The sequence below is a fragment of the Parasteatoda tepidariorum genome, chromosome 3, assembly GCF_982258835.1.
Source record: "Parasteatoda tepidariorum strain Cologne lab strain chromosome 3, Ptep-v5.0, whole genome shotgun sequence".
Taxonomy (NCBI): Eukaryota; Metazoa; Arthropoda; class Arachnida; order Araneae; family Theridiidae; genus Parasteatoda; species Parasteatoda tepidariorum.
The window spans coordinates 27210072-27229472 of NC_141757.1; the positions used below are offsets into that span (position 1 = coordinate 27210072).

General features: G+C 30.2%; 1 protein-coding gene across 1 annotated transcript in view; it reads right to left on the minus strand.

Moving 5' to 3' along the window:
• HERC2 (E3 ubiquitin-protein ligase HERC2) overlaps positions 1-19401 on the minus strand; it is a 144796-nt gene that overhangs the window by 114882 nt on the left and 10513 nt on the right. Inside the window, exons 7-12 of the mRNA XM_087158997.1 lie at positions 12945-13121; positions 10723-10804; positions 8091-8249; positions 6939-7124; positions 1404-1564; positions 406-551 (exon numbers count right to left, since the gene is read on the minus strand). Of these exons, the coding sequence (XP_087015123.1) occupies positions 406-551; positions 1404-1564; positions 6939-7124; positions 8091-8249; positions 10723-10804; positions 12945-13121 (911 nt within the window). The remainder of the gene's footprint in view (positions 1-405; positions 552-1403; positions 1565-6938; positions 7125-8090; positions 8250-10722; positions 10805-12944; positions 13122-19401) is intronic.

The window sequence follows — 19401 nt, forward strand, 5'->3', positions numbered from 1 at the left end:
GAACTTAACATAGCTCTCCCAGTTTTTTTTCAAATACAGGGCAACAAGTAGCATCCGTAGATAATTCTAACGCTGATAAAATTCTAGTGGGGAAGTATTGTGACATAACTACCACTACAATTATTAAATACCAATTGGCTAGTATATAAAACAGAGACTTAACATATGTTAACCCCTGCTTCACCCTTCCCATCCTCCTTTTCAGATTTTTAACTTAGATGAAGGAGCAGATATCCCCTTAGGATAGGCACTCCGTTAAAACTGTATCAGTCAGTTTGATCTTGGGGTACCTTTATATATGAGGGTTGACATAGTCAAAAGATTCTTTCCCACTTATTAAAATAATTTAAAAACTTAAATAGTTTAGATCTCAAATATTAAATAATTAATAAATATAAATTTTACCATGTCCCAGACGACCATTTTTGCCTTTTCCCCAAGTGTATAATTCGCCTGATGAGCTTAAAGCAGCACTTTGACTAGCTCCACAAAATATCTTTCTAATGTGTTTATTATATAAGGAACTTATCAATTTAGGAAAGGGTGAGGACCTAGAAAGAAAAACAGATAAATGTAATAAAATTGATTACATATTCAACTATTACGTTTCAGCAAGAAAAAGTTCTGACATATGAAATTAATACATTTTTAAAAAGTTAATATGTATAGTTATTAAAAAAATTCAATAAATTACTTTTAATAATTCGATAATTACTTTGATTACTTTTAATAATTCAATTGCTTTTTGCAATCTACAACTAATATTTTTCTGAGAAAACACGATTTGCAATTGTAATTGAATTCATTAGATTTGTACAAAATTATTATTACTATTTTTTTTTAGAAACCCAACAAAATAATTAACATTTAATTTGAGAAAAAGAACCTAGCATTTAGTAAATAAAGAAAATTAGTAGAAATAATAAAAAATTGGAAGCAGAAATCATGTAACATTTCATTGGACATGCAACATTGCATGTTGGTCACTCAGGCCCAAAGTATTTAATTTAAAATTTATTCACCCTTTGCACTTGAACTACTTTAAGCATCTAATAAATTGAAAAAGTAAAAACACTTAAAAATTTAAGATAGGAAAAACTTTAATTTACTTTCTACATAAAAGATAATAATAAGTTTACTAAACATTAAGATGTAAAAATTTTAAAATATGGAGTCAGGTATATTACAAGCTGAGCCTCAGCTGTAATTCACAGACACCTTACATGAAAAAATTCTTTAAAAAACTTAAAAGTTTCAAAGATGTTAAATTTTTAGTATCATTAATTAAACCTCTTGAACAACACAACTTATAAAATCTTCTTCAAAATGAGACATTTAAAGGATGAAAAAATTCATGCATGGAAAAATACAAAAAAGTTTTTTTTAAAAAAATATATACAAACTTGTTATCTCCATGGCCAAGTCGACCACCATCACCAAGTCCCCATGAATAGACACTGCCATCGCATGTTAATGCCAGATAATGTCTAGAATCTAAATTGGTAGCGATTTCTACAACTTTTTTGCCATCAAAGCCTTTCACTAATAAGGGAATCTTAGGAACCTTAAGAAAATAAATAAATGTTGACACATTAATATTGATTAACACATACAACACTTCAAAATTAAAATCAAAGATACAGTAGCACAGGGATGGCGAACCAATGGCACGTGACACAATATTTTGGACACGCCACCGATCACAAAGTTCACTATGAAGCATTAAATTTCACAAAGAACAAAAAAATAGGCAATTATTGACAAAAAATGTAACAATTAATGTCAAAAAATAATTAATAACCATAAAAAACAAGCTAACAATAAATGACTAGCAAAAAAAAAAATAATTAACAGTCCTGCTTAAACTAACTTCTTACAACCTAATATAAGTTATTTGTCATCTTATCTGCAACAATAGAAGTCACACTGACGTTACTTAAATTGAACTACGCGTAATACTGAGACATTGCAAAATGTTTTTTTTTCATAGTAAATAAATAGTTTTGAGTTGATACTAAACTGCTGTTTGTAGAAAATGCAACACCATGAAAGAATCATCAGAATCAAATGAAATTTAATGCAGAAACGACTTGTACTGATACAAATAAATGATGAAATTTTCAAAACAAAAGAAACAAATTAAGCGTCCGAAATCAGTATTTGGTGCAGCCACCACGCGCTGCAATAAGTGCTGCTATACGACGTAGCATGGAGTCAAACAGATGTTGAATATCTGCTTGAGGAAGAGAATTCCATATCGCTTGTATGCGCAACCAAAGTTCGTCTTTGGAAACTGCAGGACGCGGATCACGAGTGAGACGCCGACCAACCATATCCCACACGTGCTCAATAGGCGACATATCCGGCGAATAAGCAGGCCAAGGAAGAAGTTGCATGCGTTGTGCTGAACAGAAGTCTCTAACAGTCCGCGCAACATGTGGGCGTGCATTATCCTGCTGAAAGATAGCTCCAGGGATGCCTTGAAGGAAAGGAACGACTTCGGGCTGTAGCACTTCACGGACGTATCTGTTGCTATTGAGATTACCCTCAATTCGTATCAAATTGGATCGTCCATGATACGAAATCGCACCCCAGACCATAACTCCGGATGTTCGACCACTATGTCGTTCAATAATACACTCAGGAAGGCAGCGTTGACCGGCATAACGTCTAACACGAACACGGCCATCATGGGTCCACAAATTGAAGCGTGATTCATCTGAAAAGACAACTTGGTGCCAATCAGCTCGCCAGTCTCTGTGCTCAAGAGCCCACTGCCGACGCAGCCGTCGATGATTCGCCGTGAGGGGAATCCTGTATAATGGCACCCTTGCACGCAATCCACGGCGCAGCAGACGACGACGAATTGACGAAGCCGACAATTGTACACCTGTAGCAGTAGACCAATGTGCTGCCAGCTGCCTGGAGGAAGCTGTGCGATCATTCACCGCCATGCGGAGCAGGTGTCGATCATCGCGCTCTGACGTCACCTTCTGTCGTCCAGTGCCTGTTTTTCGAGTTGTTCGGTGCTCGTCGGTCCACTGCTTCCAAACTCGCATCACTGTGGAACTGTTCCGCTGCATACGAGCTGCTATTGCGCGATAGGAAAATCCTCCTTCTCGAAGGCCGATTATCCTCCCTCGTTCAAACTCCGTAAGTTGCTTGAATTTCTTATTCTTCCGTCGTGGAGGCATACTCAGGTCTCACTAAACGTTTGCCACTAACAAATAATCATAGACTATTTTCAACGTCCCGTTACAGCACTTTATTTATACGCTTTCAGTAATCAATTCAGAGGGCGCTGCGCGCGCCACGCACGCGCGATGGCTCTGAAACTTTATTAATTTGCATAATATCCTATAATTGACATTTGCTGCGAATTTCATTTGATTCTGATGATTCCTTCATGGTGTTGCATTTTCTACAAACAGCAGTTTATTTTGTATCATTATTTTCCCAAAAATCACGAAGTCAAAATTATTTGACGGCACGTCCATGATCTCATTAAGCGTTTTTTTAGAAAAAATGGCACGTTGGTGCTTAAAGGTTCGCCACCCCTGCAGTAGCACGTTATTTTATCCAAACGGTGATTAATCAAACACTTCAATTATCCAGATCAATCAAGAACCATGCATTTTTTTCCTGCTTTCTTCAAAAACAAAAATTATTTTCAAGAAAATAGGTGTTCATCTTCAGATTTTCTAATAAATGTTGATAAATTGCTTAATTTTTTTCCCTTGGTTGCCTTAGAAATAGGTTCCAATAGTAAAAATTTTTGGTATTGAGTGAAAATGCAAAGAAATTCATTTTGAAATTTGTTTGAATCTGAAAATCAGGAAGAAAAATCTTGATAAACTATTTTTTTCTTTTTTCCTTGGTGTCTTTAGAAAGAGGGTCTAAAGTTGTTGGCATTGAGTTAAAATGCAAAGAAATTCATTTTGAAATTTAAAAATTTGTTTGAACCTAAAAATCAGGATGAAAAATGTTGATAAACTATTCTTTTTCTTCTTTCCTTGGTGTCTTTAGAAAGAGGGTCTAAAGTTGTTGGCATTGAGTTAAAATGCAAAGAAATTCATTTTGAAATTTAAAAATTTGTTTGAACCTAAAAATCAGGATGAAAAATGTTGATAAACTATTATTTTTCTTCTTTCCTTGGTGTCTTTAGAAAGAGGGTCTAAAGTTGTTGGCATTGAGTTAAAATGCAAAGAAATTCATTTCGAAATTTAAAAATTTGTTTGAACCTGAAAATCAGGAAGAAAAATCTTGATAAACTATTTTTTTCTTCTTTCCTTGGTGTCTTTAGAAAGAGGGTCTAAAGTTGTTGGCATTGAGTGAAAATGCAAAGAAATTCAGAAATTTAATTGAGTCCAAAAATCAAGATGAAAAATTTTGATAAATTGTTTTTTTTTTCCTCCCTTTGAAGATCTTAGAAAGAGGGTCCAATGGGAAAAATTGTTGGCATTGAATGAAAATGCATAAAAAAACCATCAAAAATTTAATTGAATCCAAAAATCGTAATGAGAAGTTCATTGAGGGTGAAAATGAACTTACTACAATTGCCAGTCCTCAGATAGGAATAAATGTGCAGAAAACATTACCTTAACACATTGCCATAACTGTTTATAAAAGTTGACGAATTATCTGGATTTTTCACTAACAAAATCGAACTCTGTATCAAATATCCAGATAATCATCACTCCTCTGTATTTTTATTAAGAACAAAATTAACTAGAAAGTTGAGTTGAATGTAGTTTATAATGGTACAGTAGCTAAAATCAAATATAATATTAAGGACATTAAAGTGTCAAAATTTTGAGACCTACAGCATAATATTAAAAATGTGGTCAACAATGGATGCGAACTACCTTTACTTCCTAGACAAGCGCTGTTACCTATTGATCTAAAGCTGACTAGTGAGCGACCTGTGATTATACATCGCCTATCTCAACAACAGCTGAGTGTCTTAAGTACATTATCATCAAGGCTAACTGTTAGGGACATCACAATTTTGAAACCTACAGCATAATTTTAAAAGTGTGGTCAGCAATGGGTGCCAACTACCTTTACTTCCCAGACAAGCACTGTTACCTATTGATCTAAAGCTGACTAGTGACCCACGTGTGACTAGACATCGCCTATTTCAACAACAACTTAATGCCTTAAGTACAGTACCATCAAGGCTAACTGGTAAGGACATCGCAATTTTGAGACCTACAGCATAATTTTAAAAGTGTGGTCAGCAATGGGTGCCAACTACCTTTACTTCCAAGACAAGCACTGTTACCTATTGATCTAAAGCTGACTAGTGACCCACGTGTGATTAGACATCACCTATTTCAACAACAACTTAATGTCTTAAGTACAGTACCATCAAGGCTAACTGGTAAGGACATCGCAATTTTGAGACCTACAGCATAATTTTAAGTGGGGTCAGCAATGGGTGCTAACTACCTTTACTTCCAAGACAAGCACTGTTACCTATTGATCTAAAGCTGACTAGTGACCCACGTGTGACTAGACATCGCCTATTTCAACAACAACTTAATGCCTTAAGTACAGTACCATCAAGGCTAACTGGTAAGGACATCGCAATTTTGAGACCTACAGCATAATTTTAAAAGTGTGGTCAGCAATGGGTGCCAACTACCTTTACTTCCAAGACAAGCACTGTTACCTATTGATCTAAAGCTGACTAGTGACCCACGTGTGATTAGACATCACCTATTTCAACAACAACTTAATGTCTTAAGTACAGTACCATCAAGGCTAACTGGTAAGGACATCGCAATTTTGAGACCTACAGCATAATTTTAAGTGGGGTCAGCAATGGGTGCTAACTACCTTTACTTCCTAGACAAGCCCTGTTAACTATTGATCTAAGGCTGACAAGTGACCCACAAGTGATTAGACATCGTCTATCTCAACAACAGCTGAATATCTTAAGTACAGTAACATCAAGGCTAAAATAACATTGTCTACTTTAGGTTTTCTAATCAAACAATATTCTAAACTAACCCTAGCACAAAAATCAAGAGAAAAGAAGAAAATATCACTAGAGTACTTTTGGGGGTCTACCTATCATTACAAAAACAGAGGACAAACGTGAGACGAAAGTAACAAACATATTCAGAATATTTCAAATTGAATAGAGATTTTTCATCCTTTAGTAACAGGAATATAATTGTTTTATTAACCCTCCAAGTGTTGAGGAGCTGGGTGAAATTTCAGTGAAACTTCCATGTTATGCACTACTTTCGAAAAGAAAAACATGAGAAAAAATGATTTTTAGATGCAGGATAACAATAAGATCGGAAAAAGCGATGCCTTACCCTCAGTGGGATAAGAACAGGAATGTAGCTAGATCTCGAACTATTTTATTTCTTAAACTATTCACAATTATTAAATTTTATTTTCATAATAAATTCTATTAAAATTAGGATATTTTTTAAGTTCTTAGACTTTACCAATACTTTTTACAGAGTAAAATAAAAAAAATACATAAAACAAATATAAATTTTAAATAATTTCAAATAAAATTTTATTAAACTCAAATAGATACGTCCTTGGGAACTAAACACTGGGGGTTTTGCGTTCGGCTGACCACCTAACCGGAACATCTGCTCCTGCACCCCAGAGCCCAATGGTCAAGAAAACTGAGATGGGCACAGTAGGCCTTGACCCTCAATGGGCTGTCGCGCCGCTGAGTTTAGTTTTAGATACGTCCTTATCATGTTCTTATCAAAAATTCACTTCACATCCTGTATTAAAGGAATATAGTCATTGTTCAAAATATTAATAGAATAGCAAAGTTTATACAAATAACACACGAACAGCAATATTATTAATTATCCAATCAAGAATTTAAAATTATAACAAAAGAAACTAAAATATATTAATCTAAGTTTATTAAAATAAACCAGGATCATAGATGCTGATACCTCAGTTGTAGCATTTCTCATCAAATACACTTTTCCAAATTTTGTCAAAATAAGTAGGCAGGCATTTGAGCAAGCTATTTGACATATATTCATCTCTGATAATTTTTTACATTTGTGAATCTCATAACTATCATGACTCCATTCTAAGTCTCCAAGGCAGTATATATCAGGTGGGGAATTGATGGCCTAAAAATAATGTTTCTCGTAAATATTAAATTTACTAATGTTTAAACAAAACTGAAATAAATTAAGCACAATAATTTAACTATTTACAGTTGAACTATGTTAATAATTTAGGATTTAATAAAAGTATAAGACAAATTAAGTTTGATAATACAAGATAAATTCATTAGTATTCAATTACATAAAAGAACATTGCAAAATGTAAACAATGCTTGTAATTTTACTTTGAATTTAAATTCAGCAACTTCCCAGTCGTGCGAAGGATAATCAAATCTTTTAATTTACACAGCTTAAGGCTGAAATAAAAATTAATAAAACTATTTTCATCTATTTAAATATCCTTTTCAACTAAAATATTCATTAATTTGCAGATGTGTACCAAACTTAAAGTGGAATTGATACTCTAATTTTCCAAATATGTGCAGTAAATAAAAGAAAAAGTAACAAGTTTAAAACATGTAGGCAAAATTTTTATAAATAAACATTTTAATAGGCAATTTAAAAAATTAAACTTGCAAGTACTAAATATACATTTCTAAATACCATAAATACAAAGGAAATTGAAATAAAATTAATTTTTCAAAATAATCGCTCTAGGCAATCAAATAGAAGCAAAAAAGTAAAGTTCTAGTTATCAAAAAATAAGTGCATTAAAATACTGCAAAATGGAAAAATATGAAAATGCTTTAGAACAATTCCTATTTAAGATAATGAATGAAATCTTGGCATGCGTGCAAACTCTTAGCAAATATCGATAGCTTATTAGACAGTTATATTAAAAAAAAATTAAAAAAATACTTTCTAATACAATATTACTATAAAATCTATATACGTTACTATGTACACAGAATATATTCAGTTATATATTCTGTGTTTTAGTACATGAAATGATAGTAAACATACATAACATAAAAACAAAATTAGATTCAAAAATAAAATAAAAATTTGGGTAATAAAAATGCCTACTACCTCTTTTTCTTGAATAGGAGAATTTATTAATGAATATTGTTCTAAAGTACACAATATATAAATAGCAATTTCCAGCATATTTAACTGATCATCATCTTCTTCAGAAATTGATAAAAAATTTAAGAATAATTCTGTTGGACTACATTGAACATCAGATTCCTAAAAATATAAAGCCCACAGTATTATTATTAGCATCTTAAATAATATTTTTAATAAAACAATAGATTTTGAATAAAAGCACACAATTAATAAACAATTGGGATTAGGTAAATAATTGCAACAGAGATTGAACAGATTTCCAAGTTCACAAATTTTTCCCTTGAGACTTAAGGTAAACACGTTTTTAACTATATATATATATATATACAGTGGTGGCCAAAAGTGTGGACACTTTTTGAAAGTTTCATGTTTTTCAACTTTGTGCGCTTGTAGAATATACTAATTTTCACTTAAATACAAACGTTTATATATCAAATTGAAGGTAATTTGATGTAGAATTTAATAATAAATACAGTATTACAATATCTGTATTACAAAAAAAGTTATGTAATTAATAGTAAGATCTATCTTAGATTTGCATTTTTTTAAAGTGATACATACACAATCAATACTTAGTAGGATAACCCTTAATTTTTAAGACAGCTTCACAGCGTCTTTTCATCAAGTGAACGAGTGTTTGGAGTTCATCTTTCGTAATCACATAGTGCCAAGAAGCAATTATAGCTTCACTTAGTTTTCTTTTATTGGATGGACGTTTCTTTTGTACAAGAATTTTCAAACGTCGCCACAAATTTTCAATTAGATTGAGATCAGGGCTGTTTCTTGGCCATGGTAATATATCTATGCCTTTATTTTGAAAGCATGCTTTGCATACTTTTGCTGTGTGGCATGGAGCTGAATCCTGCTGAAAAATAAATGGTTCGTTGTTGGGGAAGATCCTTGATGGAAGATATCAATTTTGGTTTCAGGGCAGTTTCGATGTATTTTTTGGCATTCAGGATGCCAAATCAGGCCGAAAAAAGTGCACAAGTGCTACTACAGACAGAAAAATTAAATGGCTATGCCTTCAAGATAGAAGAATGTCATCAGATGCCATTAGATGTGAAATGAATGCTGCTGGTATTGCAGTAAGTTCAAGAACAATAAGAAGAAGGTTATCAGGATTTGAACTACAAGCTAGAATTCCAAGAAAAAAACCATATTTAAATCAAAAGCAACGCAAAAAACGAGTTAAGTCGGCAAAAGGACACATTAAATGGTCAGAAAATCAATGGAAGCAAGTAATCTGGAGTGATGAGAGTAAAGTATTGCTCTTTGGAAGTGATGGTAGAAAATACGTGAGACGTAGAGTAGGTGAAGCGCTTCATCCTGATTGCATTGAAGCAACTACAAAAAAATCCAACAAATGTCATGATTTGGGCATGTAAATCTGCAGATGGTGTGGGCCGAATTCAAGTGATTGATAGCATCCTGAATGCCAAAAAATGCATCGAAACTGCCCTGAAACCAAAATTGATACCTTCCATCAGGGATCTCTTCTCCAACAACGCACCATTTATTTTTCAGCAGGATTCAGCTCCATGCCACACAGCAAAAGTATGCAAAGCATGGTTTCAAAATAAAGGCATAGATATATTACCATGGCCAGGAAACAGCCCTGATCTCAATCCAATTGAAAATTTGTGGCGACGTTTGAAAATTCTTGTACGAAAAAAACGTCCATCCAATAAAAGACAACTAAGTGAAGCTATAATTGATTCTTGGCACCATGTGATTGCGAAAGATGAACTCCAAACACTCATTCACTCGATGAAAAGGCGCTGTGAAGCTGTCTTAAAAATTAAGGATTATCATACTAAGTATTGATTGTGTAAGTATCACTTTAAAAAAATGCAAATCTAAGATAGATCTGATTATTTGTTGCATAACCTTTTTTGTAATACAGATATTGTAATATTGTACTTATTATTAAATTCTACATTAAATTACCTTCAATTTGATATATAAACGTTTGTATTTAAGTGAAAATTAATATATTCTACAAGCACACAAAGTTGAAAAACATGAAACTTTCAAAAAGTGTCCACACTTTTGGCCACCACTGTTTATATATATATATATATATATATATATATATATATATACGCTAATGAGCCAAAACCTTTCTGACCACATTTGTTAATGAATCAGTTTGAATGGTATCTAATTGCTGCTGAAGAAGGTAAGAAATCATTCTCGCATTTACTTTCGTCAGTTATGGGGAAGGCTGCTGACTTAAGGGGTTACTAATTAGAATCATCAATAAAAAGGAACACTAGAGACTGTACAAATAGAATAGAATAGCAAGAATAAGTAATTACTGGAGTATTTCTCTATTGAAAATCAAACTAGAATAAGATTTAAAAAATTTAACTATTCTTCTTTATTTCGGTCTTTTTCTTAAACTTGAATTTAAAATATACTAGCATTTTAGACATATAAAACTTTTAAGGTTTTTTGCAAAAAGACAAAACAATGTTCTTATGTAGAAGAAACACAGATGCACAAATTTTGATATAGAGTTCAAAGAAATAAAAATTTAAAAAATATATATATATATTGATAAATATTACAAACATGGAAAGAAGCTTACCTCTGATATGTTAAGCTCAGCAGGTTCCAATGACTTCTTCAAGTATTTACAAAGTTTTTTCCATGAATCAAATTCAATAATCCTGTAATTTTTTTCACAAAAAATTTATTATAACTGCACAAGATGCATGTGATTTGAACAAATCACTAAAAAAAAACAGTTTAAAAAAAAAAAATTTTTAAACATGAGAAGTAAAATTTGGCAACCTCCTATCACAAATGTCTGAGAAAAAGTGGAGAATAGAAAATGAAATGTAGTCATACAATTATAAATGCAGCAATTATGGCGCGCCTATGAGTCGCCTTGAACAGTAACTTTCGACAAATCTGTACTCATTGAAAAAACACTTTTTTTAATTTAAACTTTTCCAACCAGCATTAGTATTATTACAACATATAACATTTAAATCTTAGTTATAAATTTTAAGACTTTTTGGAGAAGTCAGAAAATAAAGAGCATTTTTTCTTATATTTTTATTGTTTTATTTTTGTACGTAAAAAAAGATTTTTCTTTGTTATTTTTCTTGGTAAAGTTGCTCCAATCCTTCACAACAATTTTATTTAGAAGTACTTTTGAAGATTTTTTTAATAAATTGGTAGAGTCTAAAAATAAAGTGCTTTGTAGAAGTAGAGAAGAAACAAAAGTTTAGGACGTAGCTTAGAGCAGGGGTTTGCAGATTGCAGCCCACAAAATAATTTCATGCAGCCCCCTTAATTACGCAATTTTTAGTATTTTTCAAAATTTTTTTACAATATTCCATTTTATAATATAAAAAGTATATTATAAAATGGAATATTTTATAATATAAAAAGTCAAATTTATATGTATTACAGGTATACACGTGAAGACTTTTCAAGCTCAGTTAAACTTTTTAAGTTCATATGTAAATAAATATTTTCCATGTTTCCTGAATTGCAGAAGTGCATAATTCTCAGAATCTTTCTCTCCATATTATTGTAAATAAATCAGGGTTGGCTTTTTGCTGGCAGAAACTGGTTATAACCGGTAAAAAACGGCAAAAACTGGCAGAAACTAAAAAAACGTCTATATTAGTTCTAGTAATTGCTTAATGACATTTTGTTTAAGTAAACTGAAAAATGTAACTCCATGTAACTGTAACAAACTTTTTAATTCATTGTTTGTAAATACATATTATTTTGTTTATATTAAATATAAAAAGTGCAGTATATCAAATATTTAGATAAAATAAAGAATAAAGTAATGTAATAATAAATATTAATAGATTTTAGTTTATTATATTAAACTCTGAAATTCAGTAATTATTATCATTTCACTTTTAACATAACTGAATAGAGCTATTTTCAAATAATTTTTTTCTTTTCAAGACATAATTTGCATGGCAACAATCCAATTATTATAACAGTAACAGTTTTAATCTTTGCTGTATGTTAGAGAAACTGTATCAAAACTCTCTTTTGTTATAGATTACTACAGAGTGCAAACAATGTAATATTTGATTTTGAATGGTGATAATTTCGTAAATAAATTGTACTTTGTTTAACATTCAATTGTTTTTTCTATGAATTATTCATTGTATGTCAATCTCAGTACTTACTTTTATGTCATTTTCTGAATTTCTGCCACAAATGTGGCAGAAAAGGGTTTCTGCCATGCCAGTTTTAACCAGTTTCTACTGGTTTTAACCACCTCGACAGAAACTTGCCAACCTCGAAATAAATTTATATTATAATGAAGGAATTTGATGTTTGAGAAACTCAATGATCAACACAAAAATAGTCATTGAAAAGCTTACTTCAAGATTGCAATCACAGGCATCAAATTTATTCCACACGCATTTGTTGCACAGGCAACAAATTTGTTAGTTTTGTTGTTAAACTCACACAAGAGTTACTAACCTTGCGCTGTTGTTAATCACACACATATTATTTATGGTTCTATCCTTACAAATAGTCAGTCAACAATTTATTCATTAGTAAAAATAATGTCAGAAGTTTTTAAAAAAATTTCTTCACATTTTTTAGCAAATTAATATTTGTGCCTTTTTAATTTGTTCAAAAGAAAAACTAATTTTAGGAAAAGTTCAGAAAATTTCAGAACTATTCAGGTAAAAGTGAGAGAAAACCTAAAAATTTTTTAAAAAATATATGAATTTTAATTAGGATTAACTCCTCCATTAAATAACAACAAAAAAACTAAAAAAAAAGAAAGCATAATTATTTCAATTGCTTAATAATAAATACCTATTGTTGAGTTCCGGTGGTTGCTTCGTCCATAATTTAAGAAGAATTAAAATGACATCTAATATATCATGAAGACTTGCACGCTGTATGGCAAATTCAAATAATAAAGCTAAAATAGTTTGCTTATCTTTCAGTGAAACATTTTCTTTAGAAAAGTTGACGCTGCTAGGAAAGTCTCTGCAAAAAAATTAGTACTATCATTACACATTATAACCTACGAATTCTAAACACTAATTTTCAAAATAAAATATAAAGAACTAACATTTAACAATAATGAAATTGCTTCTCAGATGAATGTAATCCAATCCTGAATGAATTTAATCTTGAAATAAAGGCATGTGGTAGACAATTGCATTACAACCTCCACACCATTACTCCAAAAAAATGTGGAGCCAAAACCTTCATGATTCTCCTGGCAAATAACTGGATTTAATTTTCCTTACTTTTTCGTAAATCTTAAATTTAAATCAAAAGTAATACTCCGATTTCTTAAGATTTTCACAATTATAACGTAAACAAGAAATAAGCAAAGGCTATATAATAGGATCAGATTTCTTGCATGACAAATAGTCTTTGCTTAAATAAGAAAAAAGTTCAATTTAAGATGCTATTAAAATTTGAAATTTTTGAAAGAAAATCATTAAATCATTTTTAAATTGTTACAAACAAGATAAGGGTAAACTTATTTTAATACCTTTTTACTGCATTTAAATTCTTTGGCTAATTTATAATGACTTATTACAAGAATTTTAACCATAAAGAATAAGCATGCTTTATATTTAAATTGCAAAAAGTAGAAAAATATGAACTGGTACACTTTACTCATGTTAATCTTATTAGAAAAAAAAATGGAACACAATATAAAGTATTAAGAGCATTATAAACATATTAGAAGAATCTGTCTCTTGTTTGCTAATGCTCACAAATAACTAAAAGGATTTTAAAGTTTGCAATTTATTGCAAATATTGGTGCAACAATAAGAATACCATTTTAGCAGGATTATGGTCAATGTACAGTCAGCAAAAAAAAAAAGATATCACCCTGAATAACTTTTGTTATAATGATCGGATTTTCACGATCTAAGTGTCAATCTTAATGGTTCCCGGGGGTGACCTCAAATATGCTAATTAATTAGTGCTAACTATTAATTAAGTTACGAAATCTGACACAAAAACGTACTTTCTCTGAATAAATATGTATTTTTTTTTACATATTTGGATTTCTAACCTTCAAAATATAGGGGGTAGCCGCAATCTGGGAAATGTGGTCCCCATAGTTTGGTCAGGAGAGCGATCCAAAGTTCGTACCCCTTAATGTTAATTTCGCTTTTTGCGTTTTCAGTCATATTTTCAAAACTAATGAAGCAATTCAAAAAAAATTGCACCCACTCATAAAACTCATTTATCCAAAGATAATTTCATGAAAAAAATAATTTTTAATAATTATTAATTATTTTTTATTATTTAATTAAATTGAGGATGAAAATATTTTGAATTATAAGGTATGAATTTTTTTATACCATAATAATCTACATATTTTTCAATAGAAAAATCTAAAGTTTCAACTGTTTTTATTTATTAGAAGCTGAAAAAAATTAAAATTAATTATTTTTAAAAAAATAATTTGGCGACAATAAAAAAATGATTAAATGGGGCGATTAATATTAAAATGTGATAAACTTGCGAGGAACTTGACTTCGCGCGGGTAGTGTAAAATTTCATTCATATTTTTTCGCTAATAATCGTTTGCTAATCTTTTTATTTTTATTTCTTTCAAACTATAAAATACGATGTTTCTTTTTAGTCATTTAATAATGTATTTGTAATTTAGTAAAGAAATTATGAATAAAACATTTTGAATAAAAAACACTTTATTCAACGAATGTCTAGTTTTATAAAGGCGTGCTTCTGATAGAATATGATTATGCACCAGATTGTGCTTACTTAATGTGATTATTTTTTAATTTTTGATTTTCTTTTTCAATAACTGATACAATTTCAATAATATACACACGTATGCATAGATTTGGAATAATATATTTATCAATTTCTTGAATATATATTTTATAATTATTAATACGAATGCGTAGTCAACATTTTTAATCATTTTAAAACTTCCCCCGGTGGCTGAGCGGTAGCGCTTCGCCCTGTCGTTCCTCGGGCCGGGCAAGGCTGACTCAGCCTTTCATCCCTTCAGTGGGTCGATAAATAAGTACCAAGCATGATTGGGAACTAAACACTGGGGGTTCCGCGTTCGGCTGACCACCTGACCGGAACATCTGCTCCTGCACCCCAGAGCCCTAGGTCCAGAAAACTGAGATGGGCATAGTAGGCCTTGGCCCTCCATGGGCTGTCGTGCAGCTGAGTTTAGAGTAGAGTTTTTTAAAACTTCTTTACATCTTATATATCGCCTTAATCTTAAAATAAATGTGTAAATTACCTGTCTATGCGTGTTTCGCAGAATTATTTTTCTAACTTTTTTATTGAATTTTAATGCAATTTTTTTTAAAATTCTATTATGTATATTTTTTTCCAATAATATACTAATCAATTGTTTAAGTACTTTAATTTATGTTTTTCTTTAAAATAAAATTACTTTTTAAATTATTGCTAAGTTCTTATTGAAAGAAAACTTAAAATTATTGCCAGCTATCTGAGAATTAAATCTTGTTAAGAAATTAAAAATATTCTACTGATCACACTCAATATCATTCGAAGCAGAACAGCTGACTATTTACTAAAAATACTATTGTTTACGAAAAATGAAGATAAATTATTAATTTTATTTTTTTTTTATTACTTCTTATTTATTCGAGTAATGAAAAGTAAATGCGCATGTGCGCACAGGGGAAAAATTTAACAGATTGTTTTGTTTTTTAAATGAACAAAAAACTATGGGCATGCAATTTTAATTCAACATTCAAAGTTAATCTTGTGCGCTAACCCTTTTAAGTTACCCTTTTGTCCTAAAAAGTTGAAAATATTTTCTTTAAAAGTTGTTTGTATAATTTCTCAACTTTTGCACAGTTCAAAAAAATATTGCTATATCAGGAAAATGTTCGATATGCCTTGTTTTGTTAAACAACTACTAAAATAAAAAATTGCAAAAAGATTTGAAAAATGTGCTATTTTTAGAATCATCATCTCAAAAATTGTTCTTTTACTCCATTTGACTTTTTTCTTCTTAAATAACTTATAATCATAGTTTTAACACACGTTTTGAAGAAATTATGTATACAAATTTCTCCTAATATTTCGTAATAAAAAAACAAGAATATTAATGATTTATTTATACAGTGAAACCTGCCAAGTTGACCACACTTGTAAGTTTTACACCTGAATAAGTTGACCTCAATTATCAAGAACGGAAATTTTCCTACATAATAAAGAAGCAAAACCTTTGTAACTTGACCACCTGTCTATCTTGTATGTTGACCACTGAAATAAGTTAATTTTGTCTAGGAGTATTATGAAATTCTATTCTAAAACCCTCATAAATTGACCAGAAAAGAAAAATTCAGAAAATTTTCTGTCATTTCGCAATGTATGTTAATATTTCACTTGTTTGGTGAAATAGTGTAAAAAGCTAATCTAAACCTTTTTGTGAGTTGACCATCTGGGGAAACTGTAGGGAGTCAGCTTTTGACCATTTCTTTCATTCATTCATTGAAAACAGGTGTGTTAGTTGAAAAGTTGCTCTTCAGTTGCAATAGTGAGCAAATAGGCTTGTATGCGTAGTAATAACAGAATAAATTTTAAAGTGTTAAAATAATTTTGTTTTGTTAAAGTTTTCAATGTTTTCGTGCTCTGATATTTTAAGAAATTATTTTTATTAAACACTTCACATGCATAACTAACAAAATAATTTTTTTTTAAAAGTTAGTTAAATATTAAAATTATTTCTGTGTAACAAATTGAAGTTCGTTTAGGTTTAAACACATTTCTTGAGATATTCATTTGGCCATTTGCTAAATCAAATTTTTAAGTCAAGTAAAAAAAAAATTTTTAATGTATAGCAACATGTAGGAAACGAAAAAGTAAACAATGTCCCACCCCTTCTATAAGTTGACCACTTGTCTACGTTGGCCACTAAAACAATACACATGAAGTGGTCAACTTACCCAAGTTTTACTGTAATTGTTTCATTGAACCAGAGTAGTTAATTGTTTTCGTAATAATCGGCCTTACAACTATTTAACTTAGATTCTTTGGACTAGGCGTCACTTCATGCATGTCTTTCGAGATTGAAATTTCAAAGATAAAATGTAAAAATTACAAGAATGCGTAAGCTGGTTTCAACTAACAAAAAAAAGGGGACAAAATCGTTGGCAAAAGTAGTTATCTCATGAAAAGAGTGTCAGAGTTGAAAAATTATTGTAAAAACTGTAACAATTGTTACTCTTGTTTAATTAAGGGTATTATAAACCTAATTTTCGTTTAATCATGTTTTTTAAAGAACTAACGAAAGGAGTGTGTAAATAACATCAACTCTTTTTACTGCAAACTAAGTTTACTTAATATCATTTGCAAATATTAAGAAGTACAAATTCTTGACTTGCTCCTTAAAATAAAGTTTTATTTTAATCGTAGTTGAAGAAGTACGGATATAGTTAAGGGAGGTATGCGACATTCGGAAAAAAAAAGTCGTGTGATAGAGATAGTTTTAAACAGAACGAATTAGTTCTTTTAATTGAAATGCTGACAATATCATTACAGCATTTTGGTTAACAAGTGCCATGAAAAAAGGTTCTGAACTTAAGATATGGATTTTAATATATTTTCCTATTTACATACCTCCTTGATCTCCGCACCGTTTTAATATTCTGTAAAGCATAAAATGAAATAATGTTGAATAAAAAAATAGATTTCAAATGAAATATTTTATTTTCCTTAATACAGGGTATCTGTTACATTTTAGATTTTCAAATTCATAACTTTTCATGTCTAATTCCAAGAATTTTGATGATTTAACGAAGTTACTATTTTCTCCGATAAAAACAGAATAATAAATTCAAAAAGCATTATAATCACATTATATAAAATAGGTATAACCAAAACACTGCAGTAAGAACGCACTTTAATACAAAACCCCTCTATTTAAGCTCTTAGCTCAATTTCCGCTTTTGGTTTCATATTTTGTAATGTGGCAATCTTTTTCGAAAATATTTTAAATAATTCTTTGAAAATTTCACGTTCATGTAATAAGTTCATTTGAATTCGCAGCTCGCTTTATAGATTTCGTTTCATGTTTTATTCTGTTTCTTCTTTATACTTAATTTTCTGATTTCGCTTGATATTTTTACTTATTGTGTTCAATTATGTTTGTAATTTTTTTGTAAAATTTTTTTGAGTGCTTCTCAAACTATTGCATTGATATATTTTACTTTGGCTATATTGATACAATAATAGAAAGTACTATTTTTTTGCTGATATAATCGTGTAAGCTGATGAAAAGATTATATCTTTTATTTTCCGGATATTTTTAGAATTTTTTTTCCGGTTTCTTGCTGTTTTATTTTTTATTATTATTTTTCTTCCCCCCTTTTTTATTGTTCCGTAATTTTTCCCAAGTTTTTTCTACATTTTGAACTTATTTACTTATTTTATGAGTTCTATTTACTTGCAGCTTATGCGCAATAAATAAAACTTATTATTTTTCGTAATTTTCTTCGTGTTTTTTTTGTTTTTATTTATTATGATATATATATATATATATATATATATATATATGTATATCAAAATGCTTTTAAAATGCCTTATAACATTTATTAAGTTTTACAATTTTATCGAAAATAAATACCGTGATTTCTATAAAATTTTGCGATTATGCATCAGAATAGCTATCTTTTTTCAGGTCCACCTTTGCTTGATCACTTTTTTTTTCCTTTCCTAAGAAACTCGAAGTGCGGGGCAAAAGCATTTAACCCTACAACTCTTCATAAATTTATGATAACTTATGAAAATTTGGTTTTAATTCAAAACTGTCATACAAATTACATTAAAACAGCTTTACAAAAATAAATAATGTCAGATAAAAATTCGAAGATTCTATAATCTTGGAGAATCAAAAATAATTTATTAATTTATTTAAATTTCCTTTTTAAAGGAGATTAAAAAAAAAAAAAAAAAAAAGCCCAGAAAGCAACGTGAAAAATTCTTTTGGTTGCTTAGCAACGAGAAGCACTATCTTTTCCCATCTTGTCATTCATTCAGTTTCTTTATGGTTGTTATAAATTATTTCCCCTTCTATGGCGAGGTAATTTGGCATATTTTTAAACCATCGCCAGATATATAAATCCCTATTGCGACCTAATTTACAACCCATTTTTTTCGAAATTTTGTCTACCCCCCCTATTTTAAGGGTCAGGATTCCAAATATGTAAAAAAAAATACATGTTTATTCAGAGAAAGTACGTTTTTGTGTCTGATTTCGTAACTTAATTAATAGTTAGCACTA